Source organism: Aspergillus multicolor, assembly GCF_047715735.1.
Source record: "Aspergillus multicolor strain CBS 133.54 unplaced genomic scaffold BDW74scaffold_17, whole genome shotgun sequence".
Lineage (NCBI taxonomy): Eukaryota > Fungi > Ascomycota > Eurotiomycetes > Eurotiales > Aspergillaceae > Aspergillus > Aspergillus multicolor.
Window position 1 is genome coordinate 221705 of NW_027395968.1, and position 20326 is coordinate 242030.

The 20326-nt window shown below is 52.9% G+C and overlaps 8 protein-coding genes and 1 non-coding gene across 9 annotated transcripts; 5 read left to right on the top strand and 4 right to left on the bottom strand.

The window, feature by feature from the left end:
* Positions 1 to 1223: 1223 nt before the first annotated feature.
* BDW74DRAFT_155441 (DUF323 domain protein) lies at positions 1224 to 4721 on the top strand. Its single transcript, XM_073724831.1, has 6 exons — positions 1224 to 2134; positions 2195 to 2874; positions 2921 to 3136; positions 3187 to 4350; positions 4409 to 4490; positions 4543 to 4721. Exons 1-6 carry the CDS (start codon positions 1836 to 1838, stop codon positions 4607 to 4609), a joined length of 2508 nt encoding a protein of 835 aa, XP_073582529.1. The 5' UTR covers positions 1224 to 1835; the 3' UTR covers positions 4610 to 4721.
* Positions 4722 to 4724: 3 nt separating this feature from the next.
* Positions 4725 to 6512, bottom strand: BDW74DRAFT_155442 (D-arabinose 1-dehydrogenase (NAD(P)(+)) ARA2). Its single transcript, XM_073724832.1, has one exon. The coding sequence runs from the start codon at positions 6210 to 6212 to the stop codon at positions 4818 to 4820; it is 1395 nt and encodes a 464-aa protein (XP_073582530.1). The 5' UTR covers positions 6213 to 6512; the 3' UTR covers positions 4725 to 4817.
* A 1011-nt stretch (positions 6513 to 7523) lies between these two features.
* Positions 7524 to 9440, top strand: BDW74DRAFT_34159 (uncharacterized protein). Its single transcript, XM_073732557.1, has one exon. The coding sequence runs from the start codon at positions 7776 to 7778 to the stop codon at positions 9270 to 9272; it is 1497 nt and encodes a 498-aa protein (XP_073582531.1). The 5' UTR covers positions 7524 to 7775; the 3' UTR covers positions 9273 to 9440.
* Positions 9441 to 9663: 223 nt separating this feature from the next.
* On the top strand, positions 9664 to 11333 carry BDW74DRAFT_155444 (uncharacterized protein). The gene is made up of 3 exons (XM_073724833.1): positions 9664 to 10181; positions 10242 to 10528; positions 10582 to 11333. The coding sequence occupies exons 1-3, from the start codon at positions 10032 to 10034 to the stop codon at positions 11000 to 11002; spliced, it is 858 nt and encodes a 285-aa protein (XP_073582532.1). The 5' UTR covers positions 9664 to 10031; the 3' UTR covers positions 11003 to 11333.
* A 150-nt stretch (positions 11334 to 11483) lies between these two features.
* BDW74DRAFT_155445 (uncharacterized protein) lies at positions 11484 to 12789 on the top strand. The gene is made up of 2 exons (XM_073724834.1): positions 11484 to 11576; positions 11628 to 12789. Exon 2 carries the CDS (start codon positions 11696 to 11698, stop codon positions 12344 to 12346), a length of 651 nt encoding a protein of 216 aa, XP_073582533.1. The 5' UTR covers positions 11484 to 11576; positions 11628 to 11695; the 3' UTR covers positions 12347 to 12789.
* On the top strand, positions 12790 to 14533 carry BDW74DRAFT_185902 (glycoside hydrolase family 27 protein; the record flags this gene model as incomplete). The annotated part of the gene is made up of 6 exons (XM_073731145.1): positions 12790 to 12859; positions 12957 to 13097; positions 13159 to 13389; positions 13463 to 13647; positions 13734 to 14003; positions 14114 to 14533. 6 exons carry the CDS (start codon positions 12790 to 12792, stop codon positions 14531 to 14533), a joined length of 1317 nt encoding a protein of 438 aa, XP_073582534.1.
* A 1104-nt stretch (positions 14534 to 15637) lies between these two features.
* BDW74DRAFT_179399 (uncharacterized protein) lies at positions 15638 to 16804 on the bottom strand (the record flags this gene model as incomplete). The annotated part of the gene is made up of 2 exons (XM_073729461.1): positions 15638 to 16648; positions 16727 to 16804. 2 exons carry the CDS (start codon positions 16802 to 16804, stop codon positions 15638 to 15640), a joined length of 1089 nt encoding a protein of 362 aa, XP_073582535.1.
* Positions 16805 to 17652: 848 nt separating this feature from the next.
* BDW74DRAFT_t149 lies at positions 17653 to 17737 on the bottom strand. The gene has a single exon. It is a non-coding gene; the product is annotated as a tRNA-Glu (tRNA).
* An 812-nt stretch (positions 17738 to 18549) lies between these two features.
* Positions 18550 to 20277, bottom strand: BDW74DRAFT_185903 (uncharacterized protein; the record flags this gene model as incomplete). Its single annotated transcript, XM_073731146.1, has 1 exon — positions 18550 to 20277. One exon carries the CDS (start codon positions 20275 to 20277, stop codon positions 18760 to 18762), a length of 1518 nt encoding a protein of 505 aa, XP_073582536.1. The 3' UTR covers positions 18550 to 18759.
* Positions 20278 to 20326: the final 49 nt, after the last annotated feature.

The window sequence follows — 20326 nt, forward strand, 5'->3', positions numbered from 1 at the left end:
ATGCGCTGGCTTTGATGCCTGATATCCGAGGTATCTATGTACAGCTCTTCCAGTAGAGCTTGAATCCGGATGGCCCGGAGCTGTTCACTGGAGGATTCTGAATTGCCTCCGAGATGGTTGGTAATACAGAGGTCTCACCGGCTCACAGACTTGGAGAAGGAAATATGGGGCGCCTGAGCTCATCGTTGGCAAGTAACCCCGGTCATCCTTGGCTAAAGGCAACTCAAGCGACTGGAGTAGGCAGGCAGATAGAAGTCGCCCCTGTTTTCGGACATCTCAACGTCCAAGCTGCCAGGGCCAAGAGCAAGGGTACCATGTCCTCATCGTCTATCTATGCCGTGTCGCACTACCTTTCTGAGTATTCTGCAGGAGCTCGAGACATCGGTATCACCCCAACGCTTCCCCTCCATCCCGGGCATTGGAAGCTGTGCTGCAGTGTAAGCAACGTTATGTGAGTCATAAAGCATGCCCCGACTTTGCCCCGCCTAGAAGTGACATTTCTCCGTGCTGATGGGCAAAGCTGAGCCCCCTAACACTTCCTGTTCAATAAAGCAATGGATCAAAAGCTTCCGGGATTCCAGGCTGATCATCCTTGCGCGTGAATGTAGACTATATGCCGTACGATTCTATGAGTGCAAGTATGTCCACTAAGACTCATCTACGAGCAGTGTTGGCGTCTTATTAAAGCGTTCCGTAGGCATTCCTGATTGCTCATCATTGGTGCTAGAACCATAGACTGCTTCAGTTGCTTGAGATTATTCTCCGACCTCTTCATCGTCTCAAATGGCAAGGAAAAATTGAACCTCATTGGGCATATGCTCCTAAGTGTAAAGTTGCAGGTCGGCGGCAGTTGCTCTATCACGATGGTGAGCATGAAGCAGCGGAGAAGAAACTGCAAAATATATTGTGAACGTCCCAAGGGCTCAATGACGAAAGGTCAGGTTAGCGTTGTGTATGATTTGCCAAGTTGAAGTGATTTTGACGAGTAATTTAGAGTCCGGACTTTGAAAGGCATACACTAATCAAGGATGCATCTATCGTGGGAAAAGACCTGTCGAAGGTTGGGGAGTTCAAGCTTCGAGCGGTTCCTGGATCCGCGCCTGAATTTTTGCCTGAGCCTTGAGGCCTTACATAATGAGGGGCAGGTCCAAACAAGTCAAACAGGGTGCAAACTGCTGCAAAGGATGCAAACAAGGGCTGATGCCTCAGCTACGTCACCACCCGCGATCTCCGCCAGCAGCGGCTCCGTCAGCCCATCTGAGCAGTATTCGAGCCAATAGAACGGCCTACTCGCGGCTCTCATGGTCAGCGACGTCCATGTTGCAGCCAGGGCAAGTTATGGCCTGAATCATGGCTGGCGCTTTCCCCTCACAATGGCCGCTTTTGGCAGGCCCGTGCGGGGGCTGGGCTGTCTCTTGACTGTCATGCGTTTCGATTGACAATTCCATTTGATACGACGGAGATGCTGCGATGTGTCCTGATGTCACTCACATCAGCCTCGTCCAATCTCATTCCAACCTCATCAAGTGGGCTGTTTGCACCCTGGCCAGGCCCGGGATGATCAGGTTAAACTTCCACGGACATTGGACGGGGTTGTCTGAAGCAAGGTCGGGAAGCTATTTCCAAGCAGCCGCGGATACCGTTCCTGCTTCTCTTCGTTTCTTCACGATCTTCCGCTCAATAAAGCAATCTCCTTCTCCGTTTACCCCTCTTTATCCTAACACCAGGCTATTAAACACCTTTTACCCTCGTTTTCCGCGATCAGACCTCTGCAACCACATCCCCCGCTAGTGTACAGTATCCTCACCACCTTCTCGTTCGCTCAACACATCACCATGAGTCCGATGGCATTATCACCCAAGAGGGTGGACATAGTCGACATTGGGGGCAACGACGTGCAGTTCTCCCTTGTCAACGAGATCGAGAAAGGCCTGAATTTTTTCAATGGGACGCGGCGGCGGTCATTACCTACTATGCTCCTCTACGACTCCGAAGGGCTGAAGCTGTTCGAGAAGATCACGTACCTAGACGAGTACTATTTGACAAATGCCGAGATTGAAGTGCTGGAAACACATTCTCGACGTCTTGTTGAAAAGATCCCCCGCAACGCACAGCTGCTGGAGCTCGGTAGTGGGTACGTCCTCCAACCTCGTTCAGCTTTAGCAAGCTCCGTAGCCGTCTCTAACCTGCACAGAAACCTCCGGAAAATCGAAATTCTCCTCCGCGAATTTGAACGGGCCGGAAAGCCAGTAGACTACTACGCGCTTGATCTATCTCTATCCGAACTAGAGCGCACTTTCTCGAATGTGGCCGTTGAAGAGTACAAATGTGTTGGATTTCACGGTCTCCACGGAACATATGACGATGCGCACACCTGGCTAAGTGATCCCAAGAACAGAGAGCGGCCGACGGTCGTTCTGTCCATGGGCTCCTCATTAGGAAATTTCTGTCCCCCCGAGGCAGCGGCATTTCTAGCTGGATTCGCCAAGCTCATGAAGCCATCCGACATGATGGTTATAGGGCTTGATGCTTGTGAGGATCCAGAGCGGGTGTATAGAGCCTATAATGATTCCGCTGGGATTACACGAAAGTTCTACGAAAATGGTCTCGTCAATGCTAATAACACCTTTGGTCGCGAAGTTTTCCGACCAGATGAATGGCAAATCGTTACTGAGTACGACGAAGTTAACGGCAGACACCAGGCTTTCTATGTGCCCACGAAGGACTTGACCATCTGCAACGTGAATCTCAAGAAGGGCGAGAGGATAATTTTTGAAGAGGCTTTCAAATACAGCTCACAAGGACGCGAAAGGCTGTGGCGTGATGCTGGCCTGCTTGAAGCTGCCGAGTTTGGGAGCAGCTCTGGAGATTACCGTGCGTCCCCTGCTTACGCCGATAGACCCATGCTAACCCGAGCTAGACCTACATCTTCTGCAGTCGGCAGCTCTAGACCTACCGCTGGTGCCATCGAAGTACGCGGCTAGGCCTATTCCCAGCATAGAGGACTTTCAGTCGCAGTGGACCGCATGGGACATTGTTACAAAGGCAATGATCCCACAAAAAGAACTGCTTTCAAAGCCCATCAAATTACGAAATTCTTTGATATTCTACTTAGGACATATTCCCACATTTGCTGGTGAGTTCGCGTTCCCGCGCCTCCAGTAACTTTTGCTAATTGCAGCTTAGATATCCACTTAACCCGTGCTTTGGGTGGTAAGCCGACAGACCCAAAGTCGTACCAATTAATATTTGAGCGAGGCATCGACCCAGATGTTGATGATCCAGAGAAGTGCCATTCGCACAGTGAAATCCCTGACGAATGGCCATCGCGTTCAGAAATTCTAGACTACCAAGACCGGGTAAGGAACAGGATACGTTCCACACTCGAACTGTCTGGCCTGTCCCAAAACAGGACGTTGGGGGAAGCACTATGGCTCGGATTCGAACACGAAGCAATGCATCTCGAAACCTTTCTCTACATGCTCATACAAAGCGAGAGAGTTTCTCCTCCACTAGGCATTGCAGTATCGGACTTCAAGAAAATGTTCCTCGACGCGCGTGAGAACGAGAAACCGAACGAATGGTTTGCTATACCAGAGCAAACCCTATCTATCGGGCTTGACTGTCCAGAAGACTCAATGCCCAAGTCATCATTCGGCTGGGATAACGAGATACCCAAGCGCACCGTGACGGTCCGACCGTTCGAAGCACAAGGAAGACCCATCACAAACGGCGAATATGCCCGGTATCTTCAAGACAACGGTATCCGCGAGTGGCCAGCCTCCTGGATCATGACCGATCAACAAGATGGCGTTGCGCACGGCAGCACGGCAGCTGAGGATTTCCTAACCGACTTCTCTGTACGAACTGTATTCGGCCCTGTGCCACTCAAACTCGCTCAGGACTGGCCAGTGATCGCATCATACGAGGAACTCGAGCGCTACGCCTCGTGGATGAAATGCCGCTTGCCAACATTCGAAGAAGCGAAAAGCATATATGCCCACGCAGCACATCTAAAGAAGGCTGCCACGAATGGCACAGCTGACGGAGCTACCAACGGACTAAAGAACGGCTACCACGAACCTCATCTCAGAAACGGTATCATCAAAACTACCCCATCCGCAGCTCAGCCCGTCCTCCCTCCCACCACAACTGCTTCGTCGCCGCCCGTCTTCGTCGATCTCACAGACTGCAACGTCGGCTTCAAGAACTGGCATCCGACGCCCGTCATCCAGAATGGTGACAAATTAGCCGGCCACGCAGAGTTCGGCGGTGTCTGGGAGTGGACTTCGTCGCCGCTCGAGCCGCATGAAGGCTTCAAGGCTATGGAGATTTACCCCGGTTATACCTGTTCGTCTTCCTTTCAGAAACCTCTCCTCTATTCAATTTACTAACTTGATCGCTACAGCCGACTTCTTTGACGGAAAGCATAATATCATCCTCGGTGGTTCTTGGGCGACGCATCCGCGGGTTGCGGGACGGACGACTTTGTAAGCTTCCTTTTCCACGGCTCTCAGGGGCCGCAAGCTAACGGAGATTTAGCGTGAACTGGTACCAACGCAACTATCCTTACCCATGGGCTGGGGCTCGACTTGTCCGGAACATTTAGAGACTCGTGACTTAAGGTAACTACTATATGTAGAGAAGATAGAAGAACCATTTTGGCACAGCTGAACTGGATAATGATCGGGTATCAGAAATACATTATGCTTGAATCCTGACTAAGGATCGTGCGCGCTTCATAACGTAAGAAGGTAACAGTAACCCGCTTAATGCTCTATGTAACGAAGAATATGTATAGTGCATCTAAACAAAGCTCACAAAGACGGAACATTGCCCGCGGGTATCTCGATCTCCTGCTCTTGCGCATCTAGGGGCGGCGTCATCATAGCTTGTTCGGCATCCGGTACCACCGCCTTCGCTGGTTCCTCATTAAGCGCGGCTATATGCTCGGCGGGTAAAGTATTGACGAAGCCCGGGTCCGGACTGGCCCAGGTGTAATCGACCCACGTGGGCGAGAGGATCGACTGGATCTCCTTGGCGAGTGAGAGGATGCGGCTGCGGCGCTCACGAGACCACACGCGGTCTGTAATTATGCCGTCGGATGGGGTAAGAATGGTTGGTGCGCTGGGGGCGGATGTAACGGCGGCTGCTTCGGCTTTGGTTCCGAAGTACTCTGCGTCGTTGTCATTCTTGCTCTCGAGTCCGTCGACAATGCTGTGCCAGACGCGGAGGGTCTCGGTCAATTCTTCGATGTTGCTAACGCCCATGACGCTTACGCCGAGCCGTTCGCCGGTGCCCATGCTAGCGACGGAGAGGAAGCTTGGGTCCGAACCCGGGCTACGGACAAGAGGTGGTCCAAGAGCACCGCCGTTTGCGCCTTCTCGTAGCCACGATTCGAGCGCAAATCGAATCGCGATGACCTCGATCTTCTCGCCTTGTGTATCTGCCCACTCTGCCGCATTGTGAATGGCAGTTCGAAGACCGTCTGGTGCCGGGTGAAAATCGCCCATGCTTCCAATTGGCACACCCTTCCTCCGTAGGAGACCCATGCCAAGAGGCGATGCGTTCGGGATGACATCCACACCGGCAGCTGTAAGGCGCGGAAGCCCCTGCGTCAAGAGCCGCGTGTTCTGGAGTGTAAAGTTGGCGTAGGACATGACCGCGTCAAGCGGCTCGCCGGTCTCGCGAAGGACTAGCTCCGCAAGGTCACATAGCACATCAACTGGGTATCCCGAGATACCGACGTAGCGAATTGTACCCTCTGTATCACGGATCCGGCGCAGCTCGCGGACCGCCTCCAGCACTTCCGCCGCAGAAACAAACTCAACATCATGACAGTATACCACGTCCAGGTAGTCCGTGTGAAGACGACGCAAACTCCGCGCGACGCTTTTGCTAACCCACTTCGGTGAATAATCGAACGACGAGCCAGCGATGCGGCCGACCTTGGTGAGGAGGTGATATGAGCTTCGGGGAAAATTTGTCTGCACGAAATCCGTAGCGAGAGCGCGACCGAGAAGGTTTTCCGCAGGACCGTAGTAAGGAGAGGTGTCGAAGGCGCGAACGCCGCTGGCTAGTGCACGGTGCACCAGTTCGGTCGTGGGAAGAGCGTAGGGGTCCTCGTTGTACTGCGAGTTGAAAGTCGCGGTGCCCATGACCAGCGGTGGCAGGGTCGCCGATAACGGAAGGCGGGCTGTGTCTTGGGTCATTGTGGAAGCACCAAGGGGTGTACGGAAAATCGAAGAAGGAAGGATAGCGGTGCTCTGCACTCGCTATCAGGAGATTTCTGCAGAATTTGTAGGAACAGGGAATGAAGGCGAGAAATTCAGGGCTGATAAAGGGAGCCGCGGGGCGAAATCTTTTGGTCTCCGATCTCCAACCGAAAGAACGGAGAATCCCCACCGGATGGCGCCATGGCTGGAGCGGATTAGCCTTGTGCTCATGAAGGCCGAGGACGAATGGCGATGAGAGCCAGAGGAATGTGGGTGGGTGAAGGTCGGGACTGTGGAGGACAGAATGAAGGAAGGTTCTATTGACAGCTCGATGCGGAAGTGGCGATCCCGGCTGCCTTTATCAGATGGGCCTGGCTTGCAGGATCACACCCCGCAGGAGACAATACTCACAGTATCGGAGTACATTATCATTGACATTGAGGGGGATTCCGATCAGACATGGTCACAGAACTCAGTATTCATGTCTTTTCTCCCTTGTCGCCCATTATTTTCACCTCCTCGTGATGTTCGATCTGAGTTGCCGGCTCTCTCTTCCGTCTCTCCCGCTCTACGAAACTACGCCTTGCCGCACAGAACGATATCGAAGATCGCACTATATATACGGTACGATTGACCAAACCCTCCTTCTATATGACATTCTTCGTATAGCGGTACATAAGGATCCTTAAGTTTTCCATCCGCGGCCGAATACACCGTATTACTCCAACGCTACCGCATACCTATACCGGCGCAGGTACTGATGTTCTGTCTCTTATCTCGCCCTGGTATTCGGCGGCCGAGCGAAAAGCCCCTAGTCCTTTGGGGTTGAAGCAACTAGAGCGGGGCAATCCCACGCCGACAATGTCAAAAAGCTTTCTAGGACCTGTGCGATCAGGTTGGGAAATGAGAATAACCCGTGGTGTCAACGTACATGGAGTGAGGGCATACAATTTCAGGCCTCCGGCAGGAAACTCACCTACCAACTACGGAGTACTCGTGCCCTGCCCCATAAGTTTTGCGGGGCCGCTTGGAGGTTGGAGGTGGCGATCGGCTTAAGGAGATCTCGCTTATCGCCGATCGGACTCAGCAAGCACGTCTCGATGGTGAGATCGAAGTCCTGCAGTACCGACCAGATCCTTCGCGGCGAAGAGAACAACCTAGACCAACAGTCTATGTTTCTCCCAGATCAGCGCGAAGCTTGAAGGCGTCGAGTACGATCCTGAGGATATACCTGCGGAGTTCAGCGTCCCAAGACCCTCAATCGTTGCAATCTCGAGGCTCATCAGCTTCTGCGCTGACTACAATGTGCAATTTGCACGCTGTGATTCTCCGTGGGGTACGAAATCGAAGGGCTCATAATCTCCCAATACATCCAGTTGGCGCCACCTACTAAGGACTGATTTGTTTTGCATGGCTTGTCGGTATGCACGCTGACGTGGTTGGGTGCCGGAGGGGCTCGTCCTCCGCACAGACAGTTCACCTCCCATGTGCGCAGGCTACAGCACCGACCTGCAAGATCCCTTCCGTCACGCATGGGCTGATTTTCATCATTGAAGCATTATGGCAATTTCAGGAATTCAGCGGTTGAATTCTATCTCGAGTCGAGAGATCCAGCGAGTGCGACAGCTGCTTCAAGGCCGAATACTCGGTCATTTCTTTCGCATCATCATTTCTCTTCTCCTCTTACCGCTAGACAATTCGGTCCTTTTTGTAGCAGAGGCTGCATGGTTCCTTTCACCGTATCTGTTCTGGCTGAGCACAATAAACGGAAGGCATGCGATACTGCGGGATGTGCAGTTTCGCCCGAAGACGATCCTCGTTACCGGGGTAGATAGCCCCCATGGCCTACGTATCGCACGTTGCTGGTTTAACGAAGGGCATCGGGTGGTTGGCGCAGATGTCAAGGGGTCAAGGTTCACTTCGGGAGAGAGCATGTCGAAAGCCCTTGTGGCCTACTACCGCATTCCGCATTCGCAGTATGTCTCTGGGTTGCTGGACATAGTACTGAGAGAGAAAGTGGATATATGGATCCCATGCTCGCAAGATACTTCCGTCATTGACGACGGCGTGGCAAAGCAGGCAATCGAGAGCAGAACGAGCTGCAAGTGCGTCACTCTCGACACCGAGTTGGCTTCTCAATGGAGCCGGTCAGAGCCATTCGTCCAGTATCTTTTAAACCATGGCCACCCAGTTGTCGAGAACCACCAAGTCCAGTCGCGTGACTCAATCCACAAGATCTTGCATCGGTCGCCGACGAAGATCTATCACATACATCAAACAGTTCCTGGCAATATTATGGAGAAGATAATCGTCTTGCCGAAAAGGACCCTAAGCTCGACTTACTCGGAAGTCAGCGAAATCAAGGTCTCCAAAGACAGTCCGTTGGTTATGCAGCAGTATGCACGTCTCGGAGAATTCGCCGCTGAGGTGTTGATTATTCGCGGCCATGTTACCGCCATCATGGTCTGTCCAGTCGGTCGAGGATCGGATTGGGGGTGTTCGCGTTTGGATGAAGGACTTGCAGCGGCAGCCCGCCAGGTCATGGAAGAACTCGCATTTAAAGGCGGCCATCGACTGACCGGACACTTCCTTGTGCGACTGATGGTTGACGAGGAGCTGCATTTGAATTCGGTCCGCTATGAGGTGCGCATTGCAGGCTGTACGCAAGGCGCGAGTGCCATTGCACGTCTTTTGCAGGATACGCCTTCGCGCACTCTGGTTAATGGATACTTGGCTATATTATCAGAGAGTGCATCCGGCGTTTCGGTAAATGGCTTCGACCGTCCTGATATCGGCATAAGTAAGCTCTCGCGCCAACCGACATTTTACGAGGCCCTTAAGAGCTATGCCTTGCGCGAGATCGTTCCTGTGTTGTGTCCTCAAGCACGACAAATTGATTGGGCCCTGGATGAAGCAGCAAAGCTCGTGCTGTTTTGGACGAACTGGCGATTCTCAATCACGGATCCATTACCATGGTGGTGGCATATCCATGTTTCGTGGCCATTGACAGAGCTGGATTTGGCTCTCCAATCAATCAAGCGAGCTTTATCCTCGTAACCATTATATTCTTTCTTTCGTGTCATTAGGTAGCAACTTTATCTCCAGAAAATGAGTGTGGATTCGAGACGCGCTGCCATTGCGAGGCTAAAACTGCGGATCACAATCTTCAGGCAATTTTCCTTAATTAGAAGCACTTGATCCAGTACGCTTAGTTGTTTCAGCGACAGCTCACAAGTGTTTTACCACTTGTATAGGGGCAGCACTATCAAAAGCATATAAGGAGGATACCGGAAGCCTTATAGTACAAAGAGAAAAGACCCTGAAGCTCAGCGAAGAGACCATTGACGGGCACAACGTGGGTGATGACGTAAGGGATCTATTTCTGGATTTTTATGTCTGCCAGGCTCCAGCATTCGAGGTTTATGCAAATAACTTCCGAGTGCACAGCCTCTTCAGCTCACGGTTGTCAACTCGGCTTTATTGAGTTTGCTTTTTATTTATATCTTTTTCGATCATCCTTGCAACTGAGCCGGCCGATCCGGCTGAATTTGCTTTTTTGAGTTTTGTCTGACGAGCGCCAACGAGATTAGTGTCCGCGCGTTGCCCCGTTCCACCAGCTGTCATAGACGCCGTAAACACGAGCGGCAACCAGATCTCACAGCCTCACCCATCTCCATCTCACACGACTCACGCTTAACTCTCGGAATCTTGAAGTAGGATCGAGATTCGAAGAACTTGCTTTCTTGCGCTACTTTACTCCTCGCTCACCCTATCTCCACGAACATCCAAACCAGATCTGCGAATTTACCGTCCACGATGCGGCGACCGTCATTCAACCCCGGTCGGACGAAGAATCTCATCCATGGCTTCCAGGGCTTCCTGATCTTCCTCGCATGGGCTCTCACCATCGCTGTATTCACAAAAGGAGGTGGCATCGATGGACGAACGGCATACTATTTCGCTTTGGTAAGCTATGACGAGCTTTGACTGCGAGAGCCACAAAGCTAACACTACCGCTTCTATCAGTGTTGGTTCAGCATCCCCGGTCTCATCTATCTAGTCGCCGTGCCCATGTGGCCTCGCGCCCGACGATTCGGAAACGTCTACGCTTTTGCGACCGTCGATTGTCTCTATGCCCTCCTGTGGTTTGTCGCCTGGGTGTGCATTGCTAGCTATGTTGCTCAAGGCAAGAGTGAGGGCAAGGACGACAGCGACTCGGATGAAAAGAAGAGCGGATGCGACAACTGGAAGTATGGTAGCGCCAGCAAATGCCATGTTAGCACTGCCACGTGTGTGATGGGAGTGGCCATCTTGTTCGTTCTCCGCCTTTTTTCTATGCTTGAATTCCGCTGACAATGATCTCTAGCGTCCTCTTCCTTATTACTGCCTGGATGTCCTTCCGCAACGTCATGCATTTCCGCCGAACGGGTACCCTGCCCGACGCTGTCTCCGACCCCACCTTCGCCGCACAGAGCAAGGCTGCGTTCTCCTCGAACCCCGCCCAAGACTTCGAAGAGGAAGACGACTTCCGCTCCCGCGCCGGAATGGGCTCCTCGCTTCGCGACCGCGATGAGGACTACGCGCTGCTGCACCAAAGCGAAGTGGACGACCTCGGAAACCCTGGCGGGCGCGGCGCCTACGACCCAACCACGACCGGCGGGACCGTCCTACATGACTACAACGCCAGCGAGTACGGCGGCAGCACGAGCTACGGCGGTGCCCATGGCCAGCATTACGGGGTGCCGTCAGAGTACGACTCAACCGTTAGCGGGTACGGCCACCGCTAAACCAGAACACCTCCCCTCCGAATACTTCCTTCCTCTTTATCCCCCTGACATGACCATGGAGCGGAGTTGGGCGCCTTTCCAGCTTAGTGCTGTGCTATTACGTATTTTAGGTGACTTTGGTTTGGTTCATGAAGCCTGCTGCTTGTCTGTGTTTGCGGTTTCGGCGATGATTTTGCGGCGATTGAGTCGTCTCAATTCTCAATTGCGCGTGTTGTTTCTGACGATTGGATGACCTCTCAAATTGAGATTTCCGTGTGGTTTGACCTGATGTATAGATAATCTTGATTTGAGTTAATTAGCCTCGTAAAAATGTTATAGCGTTTTGTTGACACCCATAACCCCAAGTATTCCTTCAGGCACATGCAATTCAGTAGATCCGGCAATAAGACACCGCTCTGGTTATTGCTGGTGTCACCGCCTGGTCTGGACAGCTTGCGGGTATCAGACCCCATTCACCCCAGAGCACCCAATTCACGTAACTCTCAAACTCCACTGGATCGAGTATACAAGATTGGGCTGACACCCAGCTGGAATTTCAACCTTCAATCCTCAACCCGCAAGCGTTCCACAATCCGTGAGTAGCAACACTCGCCTAGCTCCGCTACCCTATACTAAACTCATCCAGACAACCTATACCTACCTCCGCACCAACCTTACAAACCAGATCAAACCACTCACAACCCAACCACCAAAATGGCCGAAGCAATCGACCTCTTCAACCAATACCCCCTAACCCTCGACCCCTCCTCAAAAGCCATCTCCCTCGCCAAAACCACAACCTACAGCGCCTCGCAAACAACCGCGCTCAACGCCGAACTCTCCGCCCTAAACACCCTCCACCGCAACCTCCTCTCCATCGAAAACACCCCCGCCATCCCTCCTCCCCCATTGCCATTGAACCCCAAGCGCTCCGCCCAGATCACAAAACTCCGCGACAGCGCCAACACAGCCTACCGCAAGAACAACCACGCCGAGGCCGTGCGCCTGTACACGTTCGCGCTCGAGATGGCGGTCGCCCGGCCCGGGTGGGAGCCTGTTGCTGTGGCTAGGGAAGAGCTGGCGGCGCTGTATGGGAACCGCGCGCAGGCGTATATGGCGCAGCAGATGTGGGTTGAGGGGCTTGTGGATGCGCGCGCTAGTGTTGAGGGGAAGCCCGTGGGGAATGTTAAGGCTTGGTGGCGCGGGGGCAAGTGTCTTGCGGAGATGGGGAGATGGGAAGAGGCGAAGACTTTTGTGACTCGGGGACTCGAGCTTGAGGGGAAGAATTCGGAGGGCGCGAAAGAGTTGGTGCAGTTGCTTGCTGAGGTTGAGGAGGGGATCAAGAGGGCGCGGGAGGGTCAGTAGGACTGCGATTGATGGGATGCTGATGTTATGATGGTTGGGCTATGGCCGGATCTCGTTATGTCTTGTTATGTTTTCTTGTTCCACGGGGTATGTTTTTTCTGGGTGGCTGTCATAGAGCCGCTTCTTTTCTTACATACTATGGCGTTAGGGCTGGACTTGCGTCTTTCAATCTCGAATCTATTATGATGCTCTTTTCCTCGCAGTGCGACCTCAATTAACGTACCATGATGCTGAATGTTCTTCACCGACAATCACAGCAGTAGAAGCAACTAACTACTGTGGTCCGGTTCTAATCCCAACTACGCCCGGCTGTTCTCCTAGGGTCAGCGACAAACAAACCTCCCTCTTCATTTTTGGTCCTGCTCTCCGCACAAATACCCGGTCAACCCCTTTGATTCCCAAGATGTCTTCTTTTCTCGATAACCCTGATGCTGGAGTACAAGATGGCGAAGCTTCTGGCTTTCATAACTTTGATTCTACCAATCCAATGCGCTGGTGAGGCCGCACGGAGTTGTATGTCCCTCAGCTCTTCTGCTTCTTTCTCCTCCTTTGACCAAACCCTCGTAACTACAACTAACCAATTTGAGCTGGGTGTAGGGCCGCCTCCCAGCTCTAGGCTGGAGCTCCTGGAACGCCTACGAATGCGATATCAACGCAACTCTCATCCTATCGGCCGCAGAACAGGTCGTGGAACTCGGTCTGAAGGACTTGGGCTATGAATACTTCAACATTATAATTCCAAACACGCTCCGTGGCCCTTCCAATGCTCCGGCAGCCGAGGTGATGGCTTACACACTGACAACCCTACCCAGCCGACGACTGCTGGTCCGTCAAAACCCATCGCGACCCAAGCACAAACCGCATGATCCCGGACCCCGAGCGATTCCCCGACGGGATCAGCGGCGTAGCGTCCCAAATCCATGATCTCGGTCTCAAGGTCGGCATATACAGCAGTGCAGGCGAAACGACGTGCGCGGGGTACCCTGCTGGCCTGGGATACGAGGATATCGATGCGGAGACGTTTCCTGAGTGGGGAATTGACTGTAACCGACCCTTATAGCCAGGCCAAACTCTGCTTTGCTCGAGCTTTCAATGGCTAATTGACGGCTCTTGCAGATCTCAAATACGACGACTGCGGCGTTCCAGATACCTGGGCAGATCCCTACACCGCGTGCATCCCCGACACAGCCAACCACGCCGGCCCCTTTCCCAACGGGACATGTCCTCATCTCGCCAATCCAGCACCAAAGGACTACGACTGGAGCACCTCCCCCAGCGCAACACGCTTCCGCCGCATGCGTGTGACGCCCTACAAGCCCAAGGCCGGACGATCTTCTAATCGCTCTGCAACTGGAGCAACGCCGCCGTAAACACCTGGGGCGCGGAGGTCGGAAACTCGTGGCGAATCAGCGGAGACATTTCTCCTGGTCGTGCGGAGGCTGACCCTGATAGAGCCAGGATTGCAACCTGGGAGCGTATCGCCGAGATCGCGAACGAGATGAGCTTCCTTGTTGAGGATTACGCTGGGTTCTGGGAGTGGCCGGATGCTGATATGCTGGAGCTTGGGAATGAGGAGGGCGGACTGACGCTGGCCGAGAATAGCGCGCATTTTGCGCTTTGGGCGAGTATGAGGAGTCCGTTGCTTATTGGGACGAGGGTGAGCCTTTTCTACTTCTTCACTTTTCCCTGGATATGAGTTTTTTGCTTTAAACTTCTTGCCATAGGCACCTCGCGGCTGCACACGCTAAAGAAGAACGCACGACATAGCTAGAGACAGTCAAAGCAGAACACCTCGCAATCCTCAAGAACAAACCGCTCCTAACATTCCATCAAGACCCGCATACGAACCGCCCAGCATACCGCTACAAATGGGGCTACAACGCCGACTACACCTTCGACGCTGCGCATCCTGCAGAGTACTGGTCCGGGCCATCGGCCGCGCTGGGCGGGACACTGATCCTTATGCTCAATTCGGAGAATGTGACGAGCAAGCGGAAGACTGTTTGGAGTGAGGTTCCCGAGTTACGAGAACAGGAGTTGGAATATGGCGAGGGTTACGGGGAAGGCAAGGCGTTTGAGGTCGTGGATGCTTGGACGGGAGAGGAGTTAGGCTGTGTTGAGACAGGATTTGAGGTTGAGCTTGAGGCGCAAGATGTTGCTGTTTTGGTTGTTGGGGAGGCTCGTTGATTCCATGTATCCCTGTGTCCAGAGAACCTCGACGTCCATTGGTGCAGGGGTTGGGTTGCTTAAGCGGTTAGGGCATGCGTGGATTAAGACGAAATGCAAATGCATCCAGGGGCATGTTCACATTCAGCATCCGTCACTGAATGTCAATACAGGCTGGCTTGCTTATGATTAGGCCGAGATATCCTGATGCCAACGCTTATACTCTATTTCGATCGGATATGATGATGGTCTTCTACCCTAGTCGGCAGCAACTACGCGACGATCAAGTCTACAGAGCTTGCACTTTACGTGTATGTATAGAATCTGATTGTTCGTTCATTTCTAGACACGGTTCCCATTGTAAATACCATAAATATATATATACACCACGAACGGAAGATAAAGTAACAAAAGTAACAACCAGATAAAAAGCACTCCAGAGCGCACGAAGCCAAGCTTCATCGCAGGCAGAACTCTATCTCTAGCTAAGCAGATTCCTCCATCAGCCAGTCATCTGCATATCATTGTCACCATCAACAACACAACCACCACCATTAGGGTAATCCCTCGCAGCGTCTCCATCGTCGTAGACAGTCCCGCGCGTGTCCCTCAACTTCCCACCAAACCCATGCACCCGCAACCCCACCGGGATAACCAAGTGCGGGAGCCTCGTGTGCGGAAACCACCTAGAGATAGCCGTATGATGCTCCCAATGCACGAGTTTCTTGCGAACGCGCGTGCCCATGCGCCCGAAGAACAAGAAATCCTTGGCCCCCTCGTACCACTAGATCCCCGCGAGATCGCCGATGTACTCGTCCTCGAAGAAGACGTGGTTCGTGCACAGGCCGAGCGACTCAATGTTGGGGGGCAGATGGCTGGCCATTTTGCCCGGGCTGCGGTGGTCCTTGCAGTTGTGGCCGGCGAGTAGGAAGGTGGGGATACTGAGGTGGCGGAGGGCGCGGAAGGAGCCGAAGGGGGCGCAGGCATGCACGTCTTTCAGGAGGAACGTGAACCACGCGTCGATGGTCTCCTTCCTCAGACCGGCCTGGTAGATGTCCAAGTACTGCAGCTGGTCCTTGTAGGGCGCGAGAATGGCGTAGAGGCCCTGGATTAGCTCAATGTTGTTCACTCGTCGAGCTCCCCGTCCTCGTGGCGCTCGTAGTCGCCCGAGAGGTGGATGCTGAACTGCTTGAGGTTTGGGCAGAGGGCTAGCAGGGAGTTGAGGCGGAGGTCGTTGAGAGTTGGGGAGTAGAGGGTCAACTTCTCGATCTTGCTGGCGTTTTCGCGCGGGTTGAGCTGGCTTATTGACGACGTGCACTTGACCACGTACGCGGAGAAGGCCTTTAAAGCGGGGAGCCGGTAGAAGAGTCGATTAGCCTCGCTGATCACGCAGGGTTTCTCCTCTCGTTGATCCTCGACGTACTCGACGCTCCAGCCGATCCTGGGCGCGTGCACGAGGCGGTCGAGTTTCTGGAGCGGGAGGTGTCCCAGCTGCAGGAGGTCGGTCTTCCGTCCGACTGCGTAGCCTAGGAGGCGTCCGAACCAGGGGTTGTGGGCTTCGGTCCAGTCGTGGATGTTGAGGTTCTTGATGTTCGGGCAGTAAGCCAAGATCAAGGCCAGGAGGGGCAAGGAATAACCGTTCCAATGGTCCCCATCATCGAGGACCTTCCGCGCGCGGCCTTCCAGGTCGTTGGGTCTCTTGTCGAATCCGGCCTGAAAGGCCTCATCAAGCCAAGGTCTTGCCTGTTTATACAGCGCCCGCGGGTAGTAGATCGCAAGCCCGAGCGCAACCGCCGAAAGCACCCGCTCTTTACCGTAGAGTTTCGCGAGTTGCTCCAGCAGCAGTTTGCGGGCAAGCTTGTCACTGTCTGTCCTCGCGGGCCACCGCTCCGCAGCGGGAATGGGGACCATGGTCTCATCGTGCCTCCAGGTCGTCACCAGGATATGGCCCGCCTGCACGGGCTTGGGCTGCCCCCGTCTCCAGATCTTGAAGCTCGTAAATATTACCTGGCGGACCATCGCCGCTCGCTGCGGGTTCGTGACGACCATCTGCGTGAACTTCCAGAGCTTCTCGATTCTATTGGGGTGACCGTCGAAGGAGAATTTGCTGTAGACGATGGGCGTGAACACCTCGTTCTAGGCTTTGTTAATGGTGAGTCAGTTTAGGGGTAGGCGCCTGGCGTAGTCTTCGCCTCCGAGCTCCCGGCCTCCCACGGCGTACTCGAGGATATCTCTGACAATCTCGGTGGGGAGAGGGCGTCCGAAGACGTCAGCGTTGGGTGAGGTCGCCATGATGTGTATGGGCAGGTCTTCGATTCGAAGGGTTTGGGTATAGCCAATAAAGCGGCATTAGTCTGACCGAGTCCAGGATGAAGTGGCTCCTGGCGGCGGAATATATACAACCATATCGTCGTGAAGCTGTATTCTCACTCTTTGAAGTTGGGGCTCGGGCGAACAAGAGAACTTCTTTGTTTGACCATCGACAAGCTAAACAAGGCCCATTGTGCAGTCAATGAAAGCCGATGCCAACAGCAGGCCATAACGAGTGGCTATTTTTCTGGTGAAGATCTGACTCTGTCCTGGGGCGGGACAAAAGACGGCCTGGAGATAATTGTTTATGTGTTATTAGACCCAGCTGAGTCAAGGCCGGCTTGGAAGCACTCCAAAGTACCAAAGAGCGAGATCCGCGGAATTGAGTACTGCGAAGAATGAAAGAACAAACAATAGTCACGTTGGATGGGGGAGAAATCACCTGAGTTGGACCTGCGGCCAGGATCAGGTCTGGGTATTACATTAGCACTATGCTCGCCGTGCGTATAAGCTTCTTGAAGCTCCATTGAGCTGACGTTGGCTGCGCGCGTAGTCCATGTTGCTAGCATTTCGAGCACCGAGGTTGTGGTGCTAGTTGACTGCTTGGATGGGGACTCGCGCCATTAACAAGCAGGATGATGGTGGTGGTGTCTATGGAGAGGGTTGGAAACCGCGTCTCTAAATTAAAGTAGACAGCTGGCACGGTACAAGGAGGTGACGGCAACGTGGAGATTAGACGACCATACTCTAGAGTCATGAAGGTTGTTGTTCTTGGTCCAGTTGCCATTGTGCGTAAAAGTTGGAAAGACAAAAAAGCAAAAAGACATACGTTCCGACACGGGGAATCGAACCCCGAGCTGCTGTGCACCGTCATGTGATGAGAGACAGCGATGTTAACCATTACACCATATCGGACTGTTGATATAGTCACTTGTTTGCTTTTAATCTATAGAGCTACAAAAACTAGCTAAAGTTTACGGAAGAGGAGAATGTAAGGTATGTTAGAGTTGAGGCTCCCGCGGGAGGGCCGGAAGATTATTTCGGGAGGAAGGCGCGGTTGCGCATTAGAGGAGGCTCTTGCCTCGTCGGACCCAATGTATTCCGGTTGTTGTATCGGTGCGCTACTCTGTACAGTACTCCGTACCATAAATATTGGGGCTGCAGGTTGTCCGTAGGCCGATGAACCCGACTCGACTGCCTTGCCGGTCATCTTACGCTTGAAGCCAACATGACATCGGCAATCTGATATGGAGTACTGCTGTGATGAGCATTGCTAGTTGGCTCTAGCGGGGTGACGCTTGGGTATGATACTAGATTTAATTTCATAGTATTACCAGGACTAACCGTGCTGCCCTTGCAATGAGACCATGGTTGTTGGAGGGCGGACCTCATGATCAAGGGATGGTGCTATGGCTTGTTTTTCTGTTACGTCTACTGCCTACTTCATTTCTATGCTGGATATCGTTTTCCGGCTTGCTTTGCGTCATATCTCACGAATTGCTTAATGATGCTCTGAGGGCACGGCTTGGCGAATATATAGCACCGTAGCAGAGCATCTCGGAAACCGCACAGGACAGGGCCCAGTTAAAGGATAAGGGCAGATCCATTGTTCTTATGGCCCAGCGGGATGTGCTGACAGGACCAAACTAAGTTAGAAGACTTGAGTACAGCGCGAAGTACAAGCGATCCAACGCCACACTCGCTCATAAACACAAGGACATGGCTCCTGAAAGAGGCATTATATACTGGGTCAGGGACGCGCCGAGTTGGAGTAGTGTAAGTAGGCAAAAGACTATATAGCTAGCAATGCATTGATAGATCCTACATGGTAGAGGGTTGATAGCGCTCCAAGATCATCGATATCACAGAGAAAGCCTAATGTATCGATTACCGCGAAATATCCAAGCATAATGGAAAAGATCCAGTTGTCAAAGGTCCTATTCCTGGAACCCCTGCAGGAATTCCTCTCCCTTATACATGTCCTCGAAATACTGATAGTCCTCCTTCTTCCACTCATCAGGAGCACATAGAGAGACCTCTACAGCAGTGATTCCGCAGGCGTACCCATCATACACATTATGGAACTCGGTTCCGCCAGCCACCGAGAAAGCACCGAGCTTCTTGTCCAGCCTCCCAGTGGACTTCTCATGGAGTTGTCGTACGGTAGGATATATTTTGTCATATTCATAGTCTTGCTCGGGTGAAGAATCGAGATCAATTCCATGCTCCATTGCTCGTCGTCGTAAATCCTCGAGGAAGAATGGATTCCGGCTCTCCTTGGCTTCACGCATCATGGGTTCAGTTGGTTTGAAATCCGGCAGGTTTTCGTATGTGCGGACGTAGTTGCCGACAATACACGCGCGGGCGACTCTACCTACCATTCGAGGAATTCTCTTCGCGAGTGCCCCATACGTCTCCGGCGAGGCCAAGGTCGGATACCAGATGCAATCGGGGGCGGTATCGGGCCTTGAGAGTATGCGGGACAGATCGTTATTCATGATGAAGCGGGCAGTTATGGCTCGGTCTATCCTCCATTGTATGGCACGTAGTTCACTGCTATCGTCAAGCCGCCCGTCGTCCATTGTGAGGTCCTGAAATGACCACCATTTGGCAAACATTGTATTGTGAAATATACCGCGGATGACGAATATATATTCATATTGTATCATGACCGGGCGTCGTAATCGGACATAGCGGTCGATGTCGCCATAGTACGCGGCCATTAGGATGAGTAGATCTTTATTCACGGTTGGCAGATCCATAGGTAGAGGGGAGTACAGGAGCGGAGAGACATCGTCCGCGGTAGCTTCTCGAGCCGGCGTGGTATCGATTCCAATACTCTGATCTTCGGTGATATTGAAATAGTGAGTTGACTTGAAGTCACGAGAATGCTCTTGCTTGACCTCAAGGGAGGAGCGCACAGCCGTATCCCCATTCAAACAAGCCTTCCGTGGGTTGTCCACGTTGACGGTACGCGTATAGTCGTTCATCACATCGTACCTGTCCGCTTGACCCATGATCATGTCGAAGATCTCGGCACACCCGTTGTCGCGGGCCTCCTCAGCAATATGTACATCAGGAAGCAAATCCAGCTCTTTGTACAGATCCACATAGCCCGCAACCGCGCAAGCCCGTCCGACTTGATACCGCAGTTCTGGGTACCGGGCTGAAAGCTTGCGGTAAGTGTCCTCGGTCGCCACTTCAGGATGCCAGATACAGTAGGGCATGTCGTCAGCGCTGTTAAAATCAGGGACAATGTTGCTCATTATACTCCGCGCATGAAGAGCCCTATTTATACTCTTCAAGCGATAATGGCCCTGCAGCTCTGTTGCGAACCCATGATGGTATCGAATTCCCCTAATGAGGCAGAGTATATGACAGCCGTTCAGTCTTTCGGGGACCCTTTTGCCCTGAATGGCAGCATCACACTGCTCTGGCTTGTACTTGAAACCCATAGCAAGGTGGATCGAAAGCCTTCGTTGCTTCAGAAGAGCCGGTGTAGGT

Bases quoted from the DNA above. Each gene is read 5' to 3' on its own strand.
- BDW74DRAFT_34159 (XM_073732557.1), top strand. From the start codon at position 7,776: ATGGCAATTTCAGGAATTCAGCGGTTGAATTCTATCTCGAGTCGAGAG.
- BDW74DRAFT_155444 (XM_073724833.1), top strand. From the start codon at position 10,032: ATGCGGCGACCGTCATTCAACCCCGGTCGGACGAAGAATCTCATCCAT. The intron at 10,182-10,241 runs GTAAGCTATGAC...CGCTTCTATCAG, and splicing joins CGGCATACTATTTCGCTTTG to TGTTGGTTCAGCATCCCCGG. The intron at 10,529-10,581 runs GTTCGTTCTCCG...AATGATCTCTAG, and splicing joins GTGATGGGAGTGGCCATCTT to CGTCCTCTTCCTTATTACTG.
- BDW74DRAFT_155441 (XM_073724831.1), top strand. From the start codon at position 1,836: ATGAGTCCGATGGCATTATCACCCAAGAGGGTGGACATAGTCGACATT. The intron at 2,875-2,920 runs GTGCGTCCCCTG...AACCCGAGCTAG, and splicing joins GAGCAGCTCTGGAGATTACC to ACCTACATCTTCTGCAGTCG. The intron at 3,137-3,186 runs GTGAGTTCGCGT...ATTGCAGCTTAG, and splicing joins ACATATTCCCACATTTGCTG to ATATCCACTTAACCCGTGCT.
- BDW74DRAFT_155445 (XM_073724834.1), top strand. From the start codon at position 11,696: ATGGCCGAAGCAATCGACCTCTTCAACCAATACCCCCTAACCCTCGAC.
- BDW74DRAFT_155442 (XM_073724832.1), bottom strand. From the start codon at position 6,212: ATGACCCAAGACACAGCCCGCCTTCCGTTATCGGCGACCCTGCCACCG.